Raw genomic sequence first — 17,423 nt, 5'->3', positions numbered from 1 at the left:
CATTTAGGGCTGGCCGTGGTTTTTTCGGGATCCACGGGCGTCTCCCTGCGCCGTCCGAAAGCACGAGGGTGAGGCCTGGAGGGAGCGGGATCCACGTCACACGTGGCCCGCGGCTCGCGGGTATCCCTCCGCGGGGGCGTGGCCGCGGTTTGAATTTGCTGGCGGGCAAGTGAAGCTGGACCGCTTCGGCCGGACGTGGTGTGTCCTGGTGTGCAGCGGTCCGCAGGAGGCCAGCCCGGCTCCCTTCCCCGGCCTCTGGTGCTCTCTGAAACGGAGCCTCCGCGACGCTTGTCGTAGTCGTCCGAGGGAACGCGCGGGGTCCTGGGCGGGAGAGGTAGGCCTTCTATCCAGCCCGGGTTCAGGGATGCAAAGCCCCGATAAATCAGTTCGGTCCGCTTTGTTTAGTCACTAGTACCTCCAGCCGTTTCTTTAATCAGAACGCCCCAGCCTGTGGTCCCCTGGTATTGATTGCCTTAGAGTTCTGTCACATTGTTTTTGGCTTATAGTGAGGTTATTTTTCACATTGTATTCTCTAACTTCCTCATCTTTTAGATGGATGCGAGTTCACACGACAAGCCTCTCTCTGAATCCAAGGAGTGTGTCCTTAATAATTCTGGTATGTGGTGACCTATTGCCTTCGTTAGATAGAAGGTTTGAGTGTTTTGATGCATTGCTTAACACCCCCCAACGTGCTGTCCGTTTTCAGAAAATGACGTTTTTAGATTGGGAACCGGACCGTTTGTGACCCCTCAGAAGCATGTAGCAGATGTGACTCCTAATCTTTGCACTCCTGATACCTTTAAGTCACCTTTGGACTTCACCACAGTAACCGTAGAGCAGTTGGGAATTACACCTGAAAGCTTTGTTAAGACCTCTTCCGGTAAGAGAAGTTCTTGGATTGCATGGTTTTTTCAAATTTAACAGTAACTGTAGTAGGCCCCAATTATACATGTCTGTACTGCCTGACACTCTTTCTGTGTGCATTTATACTGACCCTGCAGACTTGCTTGTTCGGCACAGCACAGCAAATATAGCAGTGTTTCTGAATCAATTGTGCTTTGTGCGCACCCTAGAAAACAGTGTGTATGAAAGTCAGAGGGCGTTGAAAGGTAGTTGAGAACCGGTAAAAGTGACAGGGCCGTGTGCCTCACTCAAAAATCCCAAACAGAAAGTTGACCCAGATAATGATTTTCTTGAGCCTCAGGAATGAAATTCCCAATGGAGAAGTAAATCTAGGGCTAGGGTTCTTTGGGTTGTAGAATAGCAATGATAAAGAAGGATACTGAGACTGGAAGCCAATCCCACCGTGAGTTAGGCAAAGCCAGAGTGACGCTCATTCTCTAGCGCTCAGAGTTCTCACATAAAACATTAGGTCCGTTTTTGTGTGCTTAGGTGTGAGCAGAATTCAGGATGGTGTGCTGAAGGTGAAGAAGTAGCTTATTCCAGAGTAGAAGAATTTTGAAAAAAATAAGAGCAGGGTATAGCTGCGTCTCACCAGCCCTAACCCACATCGGGGCTCTGTTCCAAGGGCCGCCATGAGTTTTTAGGACTGAAACTATGAGTTTATAAATTAGCCACAGTAAGAGATGTGGCCTACTCATCTGTGGACAGGCTCTCAGAAGCACACCCTCTCTGAGATGCCCTCAAGCTAGATGCGTTTAGAATCAAGTTTAACCATTACAAACTTCTCTCTCTCTACTTCGATCCCTTATGGGCCCTTACAGGAAGCACTTCTAAGCTTAGCTGAATTGCTAGCATTACTGCTCTTGAGGCCAAAGTAAAATAATGTTTGCATGAACAGTCACTGTCACAAATAGTGACTAACCTACAGTCCAGATCGCCAGGGAGTGACTTTAACTGTGCAGCATGCCCAGCATAAGTACTGCACTCAGAGGACGATTCGTGTCCTGGGCTGGATGTTGTTAGACAGTGGCTGTGTGCTGCTTGCAATGGTATGCTTTCAGTTCATAGATCGCTTTAAACTGTTCCCATGTGATAGTTTCAGAGCTTGGATGGCTGCAGTGAGCAAAGCCACAGCATACTGTAGTTTCAACTGTGCATGGTTGTAGCTATAAACAAGGAGAGATTCTTAGCTTCAAGCTGATACCTCTGACTTCTCTGTATTGGGGCTATGGGGCACAAATGAAAACGAAGTAATTGCTTGTGGCCTTCTGTGTGCCAAGTGCTGATCTAGAAACATGAATTGGGGGTCAAGTGGCAGTCTGTCCAGATGTTTCTACATGAACTGCCCTGCCAGTAGTTCTCTTCTTAGTTCTCTGTGACAAGTGCAGACTCTGTTTTCTCACTCGTGGTGACCCATCGCCAGCACAAGCCCCAGCTTCTGACCATTGCCATGTTCCGTTCTGACTTGCAGGAAAGTCAGCATCTTCCCTTCAGAAGGCCAGGCGCCGCTCCACTGTTGGTGTGCGGGGCTCTCCAGAAACCAATTGCCTGATCCGCTTCATTGCCCAGCAGCGAAGCCTAAAGAACGCTGTGCTCTCTCCGTTGGCACGAGAGCCCCACTTCGAGGTATGCTTCCTCTGGCCTGGCGTGCGCGCTCATGGGTCTTGTGAAGGAAATGTTTTTACTCTGCTCGAGGGTTCTGCTTTCTAGCACGTCTCCGCTGACCTTGCGGGAGACTACTGTCCCTGTCTGGCAGGGACTGTGCAGGTAACTTGCTTGCTGGGGGTGTGGCTATAGTAAGATTTAGCAGGTCTTTACAGAAATGACTTTCCGGAGGGACTTTCTGATTTGTAAAATGTTCATAGAATGGGGAAAGTTCCCCTCCCTCGGGTATTTTTCTTCTTGAGGCTTTTCTCTATTTGTAGTGTTTTCATAACTACTGCTTGGGCAGAGGAGAAAAGGAAACAAATGGCTTATCTTCTGGTGCATTCAGCTCCTGGTTTTCAGATTTTATCAAACTAATGCATGCCCTAGGAACAGAAATAGTTAAAGACTTATACAGGCCCCACTTCTCAAAGGGAACCATCGGGACCTTGGCCTTCTTACTCTAGAGCCATTCACTTGTATTGTTTCCACTTCCTCCTTCTGCTTTGCAATGTGGTCTGTGCAATCTCCTGCTCGTTAATAAAACAGAACCTTGGGGTTTTCTTGAGTCCCTTTTGGAAGGTCCGTGATGTCAAACTGTTCTTTTAATTTTACTAAACACTAGGCATTCAGGGAAAATAGTTTTAGTTTCTCAAATGTCTTTGAAGCATTAAAAATAATGAACTTCACTGCTCTGTCCCGTTCCTCAATTATTGTATGGAATGAAGTGAAAAGTCTGCATCCAGCATCTCAGAAGTTTCTAGAAATGTGTGTGATTGAGTTGTGTGGCTGGCCTGGCTGCTTTTTCACAGAACATCATTTTCACTCGATGGAGCAACTGATAGAAAAATTGTGGTTTGCCAGGCTTATGAATGACATAGACAGTGAATGTACCACAGAAACTGAATGATGGCTTACCAGTATGGAGGGTTGCGCTTTTTAAGAGGAAATTAAGATTTTAGAAAACATGTATCTATACAAATATTGTGGGGGGGTTGTTTGTGCTCCCAGGTATCTGCAGGGTGTCTCTACACCCAGTTAGTTAGTTTGGGAGCCCATATAGCTCCCAAATAAAAGACACAGAGACCTGGTATTTTTATTAACAAGCTGTAAGCCCACACTGAGCAGGCTCTGAAGTTCTAACCTACATCCCAGCTTCAGGCCCTGTGTTACTTGCAGTTTGAGTCTAGCCTGCCTTGCTCTGCCCTGTGTGTGTCCTTGCGTTGAACCCTCCTGGTGATGTCACACGGTTTCTCAACACCTTTTCTCCTCATGGTCCTTCCTCTCTTCCTGGACCCTCACCTGCCTCGAGGCCAACTCCTTCTCTTGGCAGCTCTCCCTTTGGCCCCTGGCCAGGATGGGAGCTCCAGCCTTTCCCCTCCGCAGTTGTTCAGCCTTTTATTAACCCAAGGTCACTGGGGAGTGCTTTACACGCATTGATATAGGAGTTCTTCAGGATTCAGCACAGCACCTGCAGTCTCCCTGTAACTAGTTCTTAGGACACAGAAACCAACATCTGAATGCACAGAGCGCGAGACCCTGCTCCAGCTCGTACCCACAACTGTGCACTCGACAACTTCCTGAGTGATCAGTGGGTATGCTGGAAAATACTTTGATAGTGCCTAAAATGAACCACTTTTTAGGAAATGTGAATAGCACCAAAAGTGAGTATTTCCCAAATGATCAGTGCCTGTGGTTACAAAACCTAATAGGTAAAAGATGTCCCACATTGCAGTGTAGGCTGATAGATTCATTTTCGTGTACGTGGGTCCGAGTGCAGATATTCGGACATCAGGTCTGTTCCTCTACTGCCCTCCACTTTGTTTTTGAGATAGTCTCTTTACTAAACCTGAGGCTTGCCATCTTGGTTACACAGGCTAGCCAGCAGGTCTCTAGAATATGCCTGTCTCTGTGTGACCAGCTCCAGCTCTGGGGTTATAGACATGTGCTGTCATCCCTAGCTTTGCATGTGGGTAGGGTATCTGAACTCAGGACCTCGTGCCTGTGTTGCAAGCGCTTTACTCACTTAACCAGCTCCCTTATCCCCCGATTTTCTCTATTTGAAGATGTTATTTGAAAAATAAAATGAATGCTTGTGTACCACATGTGTGTAGTGCCAAAAAAAGTCAGAAAAGGGAATCAAATCACTTGCAACTGGAGTTATAGGGTGTGAGCTCTGTCTGCCATTAAGTGCTAGGAACTTCTGCAAGGGCAGCCAGTACTGCACCATCTCTCTAGCACCCCTGCGTGTCTTAATAACAGATTCTGTTACCGTTTGCTTCTGTGCTGGCTGTCAGCTTCTCACAATGGAAAGTTAGAAATGTCCCCCTTTCTGCTCATGCTTCCCTTTCTCTGCAGCTCCCCAGTCGCTTGGTTATATCAGCATCTACTCGACTGTATTATTATGGCCCTGTGCTATTTTGAGCTGGATTTTCTTTTGCAGTTAGCTTATGCTCTTTTCCTTTGGGGTACTAGATCACTGTTCTCTATCTCTGGGTTTATTACTTTTTGTTGCTATGGTAAACTACCATGATCAAGGCAGCTTAAGGAAAAGGGGGTTTATTTTAGCTTTAGGATTCCAGAGGGTGAGTCCATAATGGGGGAGGCATAGTGGCTAAGGGATCATATTTTTATTCGCATATAGAGGACATAGAAGGCAAACTTGAACCTGGGAAGTCCCTAAGCTCTCAAAGCTGCTTCAACTCCTGTACTTCACAGCAAGGTTGTACCTCCTAAAAGTTCCATAACTTCTCCAAACTGTGCCACCAACTGGGGACCAAGTTCAAATACCTAAGCCTGGGAAACATTTCTCATTCAAACCACCACATTGCTTTTCAATGCCCCATCTCTGCCAGACTACATCTACCTGTCAGCTTGAACTCATCCCATTTCCCTCCTTGCCATCCTTTCCTTTTGTGGGGACACCCAAGACAGAGTGAAGATCTTTTGGGCTTGTTTGGAACCCAGCCCTCCTGCCTCAAACTCATAGTTGCTGTGATGACAGGCATATGCCGCCATGCCCTGTTCCCTGCCATTCTCTTGCTCTTGCCAGCTACTATATCCTTGCTTGGCCTTCTAGTGGCTTTGGCTGTGTTTGGTAGCATTGAGAGAGACACTTTCTTATTTGGATCACAGGATTGCACAGTGGTCCAGATTGCTTCTCGTGTCACTGGTTATTTCGGTTTCTCTCGCTGATTCCTCCCAGTTTTTCTCCTCAGAAGTGCTGGTGTGCCTAGATCTCTCTCCTGCTCTTTGCTTTGAGGACCATCTATGTGCTGATGATTCTAAAATGTCTGCAGCCCAGAGGTCCCTAAAGCTCCAGCCCTAGACAGCCGCTGCCTGTTTATTGAGTGAAGTGTTTCAAGCATATTCTAGCTCATACTCTAGTTTTCGCTCTTTTTGCTGTCACAAAATACAGGGGAGAAACTGCTTAAGAATTGAATTTTTTTTTCTGGTTCCCAGTTTTAGAGTACAATCCATCCTAATCGTAATGGCATGGTGGAGGTCACTTGAGGTCACATTGTATCCACAGTCAGGGAACAAGAGAGTGTGGACCCTAGTGCTCCACTCTTTTTCTCTTGTACAGTCTGGGTCCCTGCCCACAACATGGTATACCCCACATTCAAGCTAAGCCTTCCCTCTACTGTCAGAATACCCTCCTAGGCATGCTCAGAAGTTTGTCTCCTCCATGGTTCCTATCCTAACAAGTTGACAGTCAGGATCAACCATCATACTAGCTGAGGCTAAGTAATAGGTTCATATTTCTTAGTCTCTGATCCAGCCCACTCAGGCCAGTTACCTCCTTTCCTTCCTCTCCAGTCTACTCACTATTACAAATAACAGAGGGGCTTTAGGGTGAGTCACAGCGTCGCCTCTGCTGCTTTAACCTTCCCACGTTTCCTATGGAAACCCATCGACTTTTTTGAAGCCTGTATCTTTGATCCCCTGGTCTGAGCCCTGTCCACGTGTGGCCTCATCCCTCCCTCCTTCCCTCCCTCCCTCAGTGGGCACACAGGCTTGCTTTCTTCTGCTTGCTCCTGGTTTTGTTCTATGTCTTGTTTCCCTGGTGTCAAGCCACTTCTCACTGTGGTTTCAATTCAAATGCCACTCCAATCTTTCTTTCCTAAACTGCCAAAGCAATGCATTACATGGCTCAGCCACATTGGTGTGTTCTCTGTGTTCTTAAACTTTGCTCCGGAGTATCTCTCCACTCTCCCCTCCCTCCCCCCAGACCTTGAGCACCTGGAACGATGTCTGTGCATAAAATATAATGCAGTTCATGGGACAGAAGCCTCAAAGTGGTTTTCGTTTGTCTTTTTCCTCCGTTGGAAACACCTTTAATTAGGGAAACTTAGTTTAAGTATTTCCAAGTGCTCTGAGTTCCTGGGATAAAAACCCAGCCCGGACACATACAAATGAGTTCACAAAATGCACATTCAAAATAACTGGTGTGGCTCTGATAATCTTTTGTCATGTAGATGAGTTGCCCCCCAGCCTGTTGGGAATGTGTTGTGTTTATGTCATAAAGGTTTACATCATCAAATGCCTTTGAGTTTCAAATGCCCCACTATTATGAAGTAGACAGTTTGTCTTATAAATGTTCCTGACTGGGAATAGAATCAAGCTAGAAGAATAGATCCTCAAACATGATATCAGGATTTTAACAGCTTTTCTCCATATAATATCCTAAAGGGTGGTAAGGTTTTTTTGATTTGGTTTGGTTTGTTTGTTTGTTTTGTTTTTCTTTTGCATATTGGTTAGAATGTTAAAATTTCCACAAGTTCCTTATTAGGGTAAATGTTAGTATCTCAAGAGAGAAGAAAAAGCCTGGATAAAGTGCCTGATGAGTAGCTTAACTTTTATATGAACAGACCCTTATAGTTCATGTCATACTTGTATCTGCCAGTGGTACTTCATTTTGTTTATGTTTATATGGCTCCTCATGGGCAGGATTGCAGCCCATACAGAAGCAAGTGTCCTCCAGATCTTACAAAATTAGGGACTTAGGCAGGAAGAGTCAGGAGTGATGGGAAGATTGTGTTGGAGCTAGTAGGGGACATCTTTGTCTTGTTCTGGCTCTGCAAGGTGGAGGTCATCTAGGCGAAGAGCATAGTACATTGAAGGCAATGTACTGATGAACCTGAGAACTTCCATTGGATACTTTCAGGTTGGAAGGGTCCCTCTGCCCTTTTCTTCCTTGCTGTCCAGCTCTGAGGTTGGCTCCTCACACAGGTTTATTCTGAATTTTCTCATTCCCTTTGATAGCATTTTATTGACACTGTCTCGGGTGATTGCTGCCACAGTTCTTCTTAAGCCGCTTAGGACTCTTTCAGGGTGATTTACACTCCCCACCCCCCAAAATAATTGGGCCCCTGTAAAAACACTTCCTACCCATTTGAAGTTTCTGTTAGCCTGGCTTGGTAGCTGCTGGCATATCGGGTATATGTCTATGGACAGCTATTGGCTAGTCTTTGCTCAGGTTTACAGATGGGAGCAGAGGACCACTAAGATGGTGACCGTACACCCACTATTCAGACAGAATATATGTATCTGAGGAAAGCAGGCTCTCCCACGCTAACCTGTCTTCATAAACCTCTCGTGTGCTTTGGTTTGGAGTCAGCGGTGATAGGCCCAGCTAAGAAACTGGTTTGTAATGCTTCTGTGCTTTATACATTCACAGGGTAGCCCAAGACTGTATCGAAATGCCAGTGTTTTAAGAGAGCGAATGTCTGCTTTTCGGTCAGCTTTTCACTCCATACAGGAAACTAAGAAGACGGCCAGCAGTCCCTCAGCAGCAGAGGCAGACGGAGAGGCTAGGATATCAGATTTGAGTAAGTAGAAGGGGTTGACCTGGTATTTATCAAAATGAGCTTTATGCCAAAGGGATTCACTTCTACAAGATGAAAACAGTGTTTTCAGAGTGTAGTTGTTTCTGCAAATGGAGACTAATAGCTAAAATTTGTAGTATTTCACATAGAAATCTCAATTTCTGGTTTTAGGGCTTTGTTCTGTTTATTTATTTGTAGTTTACTTTATCTTGGTGGTGTTCAGGGTCAAGCCCCAAGGCCTCAGATGTCCTAAGTGGTTTACAGCTGAGTCACATCAAGACCTGTGCTGTCTGTTGAAAAACGTATACCTTTATTTCCATAGTTAAAAATTGTTTTGAATTTTAAAAGGCAATAATTGTTTTGAAATTTAAAAGGCTGGGACCAATTAACTCATGCCAGGCAGACGTCAAAAAGGGCTTGTGGCAAATTTAGGTTTATGTTGATTTTTATAGAATTATTGTTAAACTTTGCAAAAACATGTATAAATATCCCACCCTTGTGTTAACCATAAATTTGTCTAGTCTGATTAGTATGTTGATAGTCTGCTATATTCTTCACTAAGTCCATATCATTCATTTGGTTGTCTTTTTAGTATTTGGCTTTTTCAGCAGTTGACGAAGCCCTGGCTCTCTTGAGTCCCGCTACTTTACCCTCTGACACTTAGCAGACTCCAGTTCATCTGCTGCAGGATACAGAGCCTGTGTGGGGAGCCTGCTCTGCAGCTTATAAGTTACCTGTTATTTCAATTGTTGTCCAGGTTTTAACTTTTTTACTTCATTTTTGTAATTATGTCAGTAAAATCCTTTTATACATTGAATTAACTGAACACATTGCAATTGTGTGTTCTCTCTCCTTTTGTGTGTGTGTGTGTTTTATTTTTTGCATTTTTTGCATAAAAATCAAGTATAATCAAATTAGAACCTAACTGTCTCTCAGGTTTTACCAGCCTGTGGTTTGCAGGCCGATGCACCAAGGGCAGGATCCTCAGGTTCTCTAGAGGAGTGGAATGGAGGGAATGAAAACGGATTGAAGAGGGGTTTGTTAGACTGGTTTGCATGCTAGGGGCTGGGTACCACAGCAGTTGCTGGCTGTACCCTGAAGGGGTTGAGAACCTGGTGCTGCTTAGTCTATAAGGCTGTATGTCTTATAAGTGCCAATGTGGAGCTGAGGTTCTAGAGGATTCTTAGAGAAGAGACACTGATCTTCAGTCCCAAGTTGGGAAGGTGAGGAAGCTGGCTCTAATGGGACTTGCAGAGGCTGCGTTAACTCAGTAGCTGCACTGAGCTGTGACAGTGAGCGCAGGCAGCACTGCTTGCTTTCCTCAGCCTTCTCTGGGTCTCACTGTGCAGCCCTGGCCAGTCTCCTGTTTGCTCTGTAGCCCAGGCTGGCTTTGAACTTGCTGGTCTCTTCTTTTAGCCTCCCTTCTGTTGGCACTGCATGGATGTGTGCCACCATACCTGCCTTCAGTGTCCCTTTTTGACTGAAATGGGGTGGAATTTTGTTTTCACTGATGATGTACATGCAAACACTAAACTGGCACTCTTTTTGTATAATGGATAATATTTTTAAATGATGAATATAAAAGAAAATATTTATCCCCATGTCATTTTGTTTCTATTTTTGTTTTGTGCATATAGCCAGAAAAGAAGATCTTCTTGAATATCAGCAGTCTGGGTTCCCTGTAAACTCCTCTTCAAAGCGGAGGAGAATATCCTCCCAGGACAGCCCTGACATTTATCTCAGTGGCACCAAAGCCCTTGCTGACAAAGCATGTGCTGGGGGTGCCTCCACAGATCTTGCTGAGGTAATTGTGGTTTCCACACATAAATGGAGCTGTAGCTTTTTGCATAGGCAGGTTGAAAACTGTAAAGACCAGTGATATGAGTTCCTAGTTTTACCACATTGCTGCTATGGCTCTCAGATGAGTGTGTGTGTGTGTGTGTGTGTGTGTGTGTGTGTGTGTATGCCTTTGTGTGCATGCATGCATGCATGTGTTCCTGTTGCATCTTACATTTATGTGTGACTGGCTTCTTTGCTGGGAAGATTGGTTGTTTTTGATCACTTTTATGGGAAGGTAAAGTTTGAGGGTCTTCAGCATGAGGTGTTCTACATGATGGTTCGATGCTAGGTCTGCAGTTGTGCCCTGAAATCCCTAAGCAGATTATTTAGGTACCAATTGGAGTATCAGTTCCTGAAACTTGGAGTGCTGCCTGCCCAGGTCCACGCTGCCCTTGCCTCCCCAGTCTTTCGTGAGACGGCTTGTGAGGCTGGCTCTTCTGCAATTCATCTTTGCTCCTCTATGTACTTCAAGGAGCATTAGGAATGTTTCTGGATTGTGACAACCTAAAGTCTGTCAAGATTGTGGAAAGGCAAAAACCTATGTGAATTTTACTAAAGTCAGACAAAGACTGCTCCTGGAATTGGTGACCTTTGTGCAGCTGTGGGGTCACATGACCATTTCTTCTTGTTTTATGTCTTCATTCTGTGATCAGAGGTTTTTGTTCCCTCTCAGAAGAGGTGCCTTCCACCATCAGAGCTTGGTTTCATTGAGTGTCACGGAGTGGAGGTCAGAGGAGAGTTGTGTTGTTTTCCATTCTAGGGATTGAGCTCAGGTTGTCAGGGTGACATAGGCACCTTCTCTAAGCCATGTAGCCCACCTAATACTTTGCAATGGCAGTGAAAATAAAGGACAGTCAGCATAATGGTCCCCAAACATTTCTACAGTCCTTATAACATAAGAACTGGCTTATGGTCCTACTTCTCTCTGCTTTATTCAAGTTAATAAAAAATGATCATTTGGCAGAAGCAATGGTAATTGTTTCTCTCCAGAACTTTGATTCATTAGACATAAATCACAAAGAAGAAATTAATTTCTGAATTAATGTGGATATACTTTTTGAGCATTTTCTCTCTCTCTCTTTTTTAAAAAATATTATACATAAGTACACTGTAGCTGACTTTAGACACACCAGAAGAGGCGCCAGATCTCATTACTGATGGTTGTGAACCACCATGTGGTTGCTAGGATTTGAACTCGGGACCTTTGGAAGAGCAGTCAATGCTCTTACCCGCTGAGCCATCTCACCAGCCCGAGCATTTTCTGTTTAGAGGAGGATAATATAGCACAGCTCTCTAGGCTTCAGTGGGCAACAAAAAGGAATTACATAAAGTTTTCTTTGGGATTGAAAATCATTTTGTGGAATGTTCAGGATGCTGTTAGGATGAGTGCTCTGTTGCTAATTCCTGTGTACTTATGCCTGCTATGAGATCAGTTGAACTACAGATTTTCAGTTATCCGCAGTGCTTATTGAAATCTCCATAAAGGCAGTATCAGCAGTAAGTTAGTAATGAATGTTCTGCTTTTGATTCCTTCATCTTTTCTCCCAGAAGTCACCTGACATCGGTTCAGCCCAGCCGGGATGTATGGCTGCTCCCCTTCCAGAGCTCAGGGAGACTTCCCAGGGTAAGTTTGTGTTTTCCTTGGTGCAGACAGAGGTTGCCCCATTCATAGACACTTGTGATGAGTGTGTCTATAAGCTGAAATGAGGGAAAGTGGTTCTTGTGTTACGGGGACTGTAAGTGTTTGGGGATCACTGTGCTGACTGTCCTTTAGTTTTACTGCTATCACAAAGTATGAGTTGAGTTAGATGGCTTGGAGAAAGTGCCTCTGCCAACCTGACAACTGAGTTCAGTCCCTCAGATCGCATGGTAGAAGACTGCTTACAAGTTCTCCTTCATGTGGACCCACGTACACACTCACATCAATAAACATTTCTTAACTTTTAAAGTAAAATTAGTGATGCACTTCCAAACTTGTGGAATAATAGTATGATAATAGTAAAATAATGTATATTACTATACTAGCAGTATAAGGATGGGGCCAGCAAGGCTTTGTGGCACATGCCTGTAATCCCTGTACTCGGGAGGCTGAAGCAGGAGAATTAAGTGTCAAGCTATCGTGGGAAACAATGAGATTCTGTTTTACTGGGGCTGCGGTGGGAGGAATAAAAGTAGAGCCTAAGACTGCTAGCAATGCACTATATCCAATCTGTGTTTTGTTGTTACTATTCATGTGTGCATGCGTGCGTACGTGTATGTGTGTTTTCAGACAGTCTTGTGTAGCCCAGGTTGGCATTTGACTCACTACCATAGCCTGTGATAGCCTTGAACTCCAAATGATCCTGCCTCTACCTCATAATCATTGGGACTGCAAGTGTGAGGATCACCCTGCCTTTAGCCCATTAATGTTTCAAGTAACTGTTAATATGGCTTGATTTACATCTACTATTTTGCCGTAAGCTTTGTTTTCATTTCCTTTGTATTAAAAGTTCTGTGTTAATGCATTAGTATTTACTATCTTTTGAGCTATACTTCATTCTGTCTTATTCTCTTGCTCTGGGATTCCAACACACATTCTTATAGGTCCTTTTGGCCATATGCATAGCTGTACATAAAACACACAAGCGTATACACCCTGTGTCTTGCTGATACACCCACCCTCCCTCCCTCCCTTCCTTCCTTCCTTCCTTCCTGTGACTTAATAGTCCTTTTTACACATACACATTTACATGGTTGTGATGCATGCGTGTTGTCGTTTTTGCTTTAAACCATCAATGTCTCATGTAAGGTAAGAGGAAGTAGGGGTTTCTGTGTTTCCTGAACTTCGATACCTATTTCTGTTCCACCTGTCCCCATTTTGTTTGTTTGTTTATATTAGTTCTTAATGATCTAAATTTCTCCCTGGAGCTTTCTTTCAGCTTCAAACTGAATTTCTTTCACCTTTCTTGCAGTGGATATCTGCTCGGGCTTTTGATTTTGATTCTAAGGTAGATGGGTATCTTCCTGCGCAGATAAGGCACAGGGCCAGGTTATGTTTGTCACCTAGATAAAATAAGGTACTGCCACCTTCTTGGCAGATCTTTTTCATCCTCATGAGACTTAACGTCATTTTACTTGATACCCAGTTCTACAATCCATCAGGGTGGTAACATCATAACAAGGGCCGATGTGCCTTTAAGCACTCCACTTAATCCTACCCAGAACAGGGGAAGAATCGATGCTCTGGGCATGAGCAGTGGGGTTTTGTTAATGTAGTCTAATATTTCAAACTGCCTGGTTATTTGCTGAACCTCTCCATGGGTTAGACAGGTTAGAAAGTTCTTTGTTAGTCTAGGAGATGGCTCAGCCATTCAGAGTGTCTGCTGACCTAGAGGCTCCTAGCACCTGGGTTGGTGGTTCGCAGATGCCTGTACTTGAGCTTCAAGGGAATCTGGCACTTCTGGGCTCTGCAGGCTCCTGCACATATGTGCTTTTACACATGTACAGACACTAACACAAATTTAAGTAATGCCTTTTAAAAGAAGCCTATGTAATGCACCTGCTCTCTTCCTTGTCTTCTCCACTTCCTGCCTCTTGCTTCTCTGCCTGAAAGTCCTGTCAAGTGGTCTCTGTGTCTGCTGTGGTGCTACTAAGAGGTTGGCCTGCTGATGGCTTTGCTGCTCCTGCGTGCCAAGTGCTTAGCATTGCTGCTTAGGCAATTCGCACCTCCCTTAGCAATCATGCCTCAGCACACCTTCCCTTGCTGATCTTCTCTTAGCTCAGTAGTGGTCAACCTGTGTGTAAGTCGCAACCTCTTTGGCCAACTAAAAATATTTATATTACAGTTCATATAGTATGCAAAATTACAGTTATAAATAACAATGAAAATAATTTTATGGTCGGGTCACCACAACATGAACTGTGTTAAAGGGTTGTAGCATTGGGAAAGTTGAGAATCATGATTTATGTAAAGTGAATTATTTTTAATATAAGTGTCAACAGTGAATTAATCCATCAGCTGTATTTCTTTACCCTTGCTACTCCCCCGTAACTACACAGAGAAACCAAGACTTATTTCAAGCTGCATATCAACAGCTAGAGAGTTAAATGATCTATAATAACCCCTATGCTAATCTGGCTACCTCCCAGCCATGATCCCATGATACTTGCATATTATCATCGATCTGGGTCTTTGGGCTTCAGATGTTCTTCTGGTGTCTCCTTGTTTCATCTCTTCATCCTCATGACAGGTCTGAAACATTCTCTCTTTCTCTCTCTCTCTCTCTCTCTCTCTCTCTCTCTCTGTGTGTGTGGGGGGGTGTCTTTCTCTCCCTGGATTTCAGAACCTTCTCTCTCTCTCTCTCTCTCTCTCTCTCTCTCTCTCTCTCTCTCTCTCTGTGGGGGGGGGGTGTCTTTCTCTCCCTGGATTTCAGAACCTTCTGTCCTAGTTTTTCTTCTGCCCAACCATCGAGTTATCAGTATTTATTGACAAGGCAGAGAGTAAATGATAAAAAACTGTTTATACAAACTCAAGAAATTCTTTTTTTTTTTTTTTGGTTTTTCGAGACAGGGTTTTTCTGTATAGCCTTGGCTGTCCTGGAACTCACTTTGTAGACCAGGCTGGCCTCGAACTCAGAAATCCACCTGCCTCTGCCTCCTGAGTGCTGGGATTAAAGGCGTGCGCCACCACGCCTGGCTAGAAATTCTTGATATAAGCATTACAATGCTGCATCCAGATTGAAACAAAACGAGGGCAGGAAAATCAGCAATTGAATAACACAAGGATAAACCTTTACACAATGCAAACATGCCTACAGATTTAGATGGCTAGAACATGTTTCATGTAGCACAAATGATGTCTTAGTGTGTATGTCATACAGGGTTTTCCCTTTATGTCAGATTGTGTCTGCCTCACTGCTGAGTAGAGTTCAGATTTAACTCCCTGCATTTGCCAATGTAGAGCCGGTGCGTTTGGCGGGCAGCTTCTGTGTGGGCTGATACTCTCTCTCCTCGTGCCCTCCTCTCACTCCCACTGTGTTTACATATTGAAATTCCTCCATCTTGAGGAGTAAAATGGTTACCATTTCAATTACCATTATCAAGGTTTGGCTCAGGTTAGTTTTATATTGCAGTGCAAGGCTCATTCCCAATATTTTTTCCCATCCTCCGACCCAGGAGCCAAAACCTCTTATCTTTATTTGTGATAGCCTTGTAGTAAATGACGTGACCAGTGCTACTTCTCTGTCTTGTGTTCATGTCCACGTGAATCAGGGAGTTTTAGAGTTGAATCTCCTTTCCATCTTCAGTTGCTAGGGTTTGATCCTAGCATATGTTAGCTGTGATGGTTTGTATATGCTTAGCCCAGAAAGTGGAACTGTTTGGAGATGTGGCCTTTTTGGAGTATGTGTATCACTGTGGGCGTAGGCTTTAAGACCCTTGTCGTAGCTTCCTAGAAGACAGTCTTCTAGTAATCTTCTGATGAAGATATAGAACACTCAGCTCCACCTGCACCATGCCTGCCTGGGTGCTCCCATGCTTCTGCCTTGATGATGATGGACTGAACCTCTGAACCTGTAAGCCTGCCCCAATAAAATGTTATCCTTAGCCGGGCGGTATTGGCGCACGCCTTTAATCCCAGCACTTGGGAGGCAGAGGCAGGCGGATTTCTGAGTTTGAGGCCAGCCTGGTCTACAGAGTGAGTTCCAGGACAGCCAGGGCTACGCAGAGAAACCCTCCTGTCTGGGGGGGAAAAAAAAAGTTGTCCTTATAAGAGTTGTCTTGGCCATGGTGTCTGTTCACAGCAGTAAAACCCTAACCAAGACATTAGGTAATCACTCTACCACTAAGCAATACTGCTAGCACTTGGGTTTGTGAAACAGGATCATACTGTACAGCCTCAGCTGCCTTAAACTGTCCACCCTCCTGCTTCTGAGCGGAATTTTTAAATACTGTATTACCGTCTTGGTAAGTGTTGTGAGTATCTTGTGCCTGGAAGGAGCAGATTTGGACAGTCTCATCTTCCTTTCCTTGAAGGACTTGCAGTGACTGACTGTGTAGAGGGCACGAGATCAGTTGATGCTCTTCCACTTGACACACTTGTAACACCACTGAGCTCAGGCACAGCCACCGCCACCAGGTCTCCAGAGACTCCTATGTGCGGGAGCAGCACCCCCTCCGCTAAGACCACCGCCACCAGGTCTCCAGCGACTCCTGTGTGTGGGAGCAGCACCTCCTCCGCTAAGACCACCGCCACCAGGTCTCCAGCGACTCCTGTGTGTGGGAGCAGCACCCCCTCCGCTAAGACCTTTGTGCTTCGTTCTGTGTTGAAGAAACCTGGTAAGCTGTTCTCAGAGAATGGAAAGGTAAGAGTCACGCTTCCTAAAGTGAAGGAGTTCAGAGTACTAAGGGAGATCCATGTGTCACAGTGGTGTGCAGGGAAACCCTCACTTGTTTGCCAGTTTTTAAAGTCACAGTACTATTCTGAGATTGGTTCTGTTTTCAAGTAATATTAGACTAGTATTCAGAATTCAATGTAGGTAGACTATAGAAGTCTAAAAGTTAATTCAAATTATAACTAACTGCATTGCCAAATTAGTTCACAATCAGTGCCTCTAGTTCACGATCAGTGCCTCAGTCTGTAGCTTATTCATTCCAGACATGGGGTCTGTCTTAGTCAGGGTTTCTATTCCTGCACAAACACCATGACCAAGAAGCAAGTTGGGGAGGAAAGGGTTAATTCGGCTTACACTTCCATACTGCTGTTCATCACCAAGGAAGTCAGAACTGGAACTCAAGCAGGTCAGAAAGCAGGAGCTGATGCAGAGGCCATGGAGGGATGTTTCTTACTGGCTTGCTTTCCATGGCTTGCTCAGCCTGCTTTCTTATAGAACCCAGGACTACCAGCCCAGAGATGGTCCCACCCACAAGGGGCCTTTCCCCCTTGATCACTAATTGAGAAAATGCCTTACAGTTGGATCTCATGGAGGCATTTCCTCAACTGAAGCTCCTTTCTCTGTGATAACTCCAGCTGTGTCAAGTTGACACAAAACTAGCCAGTACAGGGTCTAACCTGCCTCTTCAGCCATCCATATTTCTGTGAGTGCAGTAACCTAAGGCAGGAGGGAGCTGCTAGGAAATAGGTAGCATGTTGGAAGCGGCTCCATAGGTAGCTTTGGCATGTCTATAGGAATATTGTGTGGTTTGTTGTGCATATCCTCCCGTCTAGTGGAC

General features: G+C 44.8%; 1 protein-coding gene across 6 annotated transcripts in view; it reads left to right on the top strand.

The window, feature by feature from the left end:
- Positions 1-91: 91 nt before the first annotated feature.
- Positions 92-17,423, top strand: part of Cdca2 (cell division cycle associated 2) — a 45,887-nt gene continuing 28,555 nt past the window's right edge. For 2 of the 6 annotated variants that reach the window (XM_085828731.1, XM_029469019.2), the window contains exons 1-8: positions 92-334; positions 553-616; positions 707-880; positions 2,375-2,529; positions 8,228-8,378; positions 10,013-10,179; positions 11,766-11,838; positions 16,227-16,555. In XM_085828731.1, the coding sequence (XP_085684857.1) occupies positions 553-616; positions 707-880; positions 2,375-2,529; positions 8,228-8,378; positions 10,013-10,179; positions 11,766-11,838; positions 16,227-16,555 (1,113 nt within the window). In that variant the 5' untranslated portion in view covers positions 92-334. Of the gene's footprint in view, positions 335-552; positions 617-706; positions 881-2,374; positions 2,530-7,166; positions 7,244-8,227; positions 8,379-10,012; positions 10,180-11,762; positions 11,839-16,226; positions 16,556-17,423 lie in introns of those variants that run through there. The other 4 variants (XM_021181539.3, XM_021181537.3, XM_021181541.3 and 1 more) reach the window with 3 other exon arrangements.

Source organism: Mus caroli, unplaced genomic scaffold (genome assembly GCF_978045245.1).
Source record: "Mus caroli unplaced genomic scaffold, Mus_caroli_1 scaffold_12, whole genome shotgun sequence".
NCBI classification, from domain to species: domain Eukaryota; kingdom Metazoa; phylum Chordata; class Mammalia; order Rodentia; family Muridae; genus Mus; species Mus caroli.
Note: the sequence above shows the minus strand (reverse complement) of the source record. Positions and strands in the feature narration are given on the sequence as shown.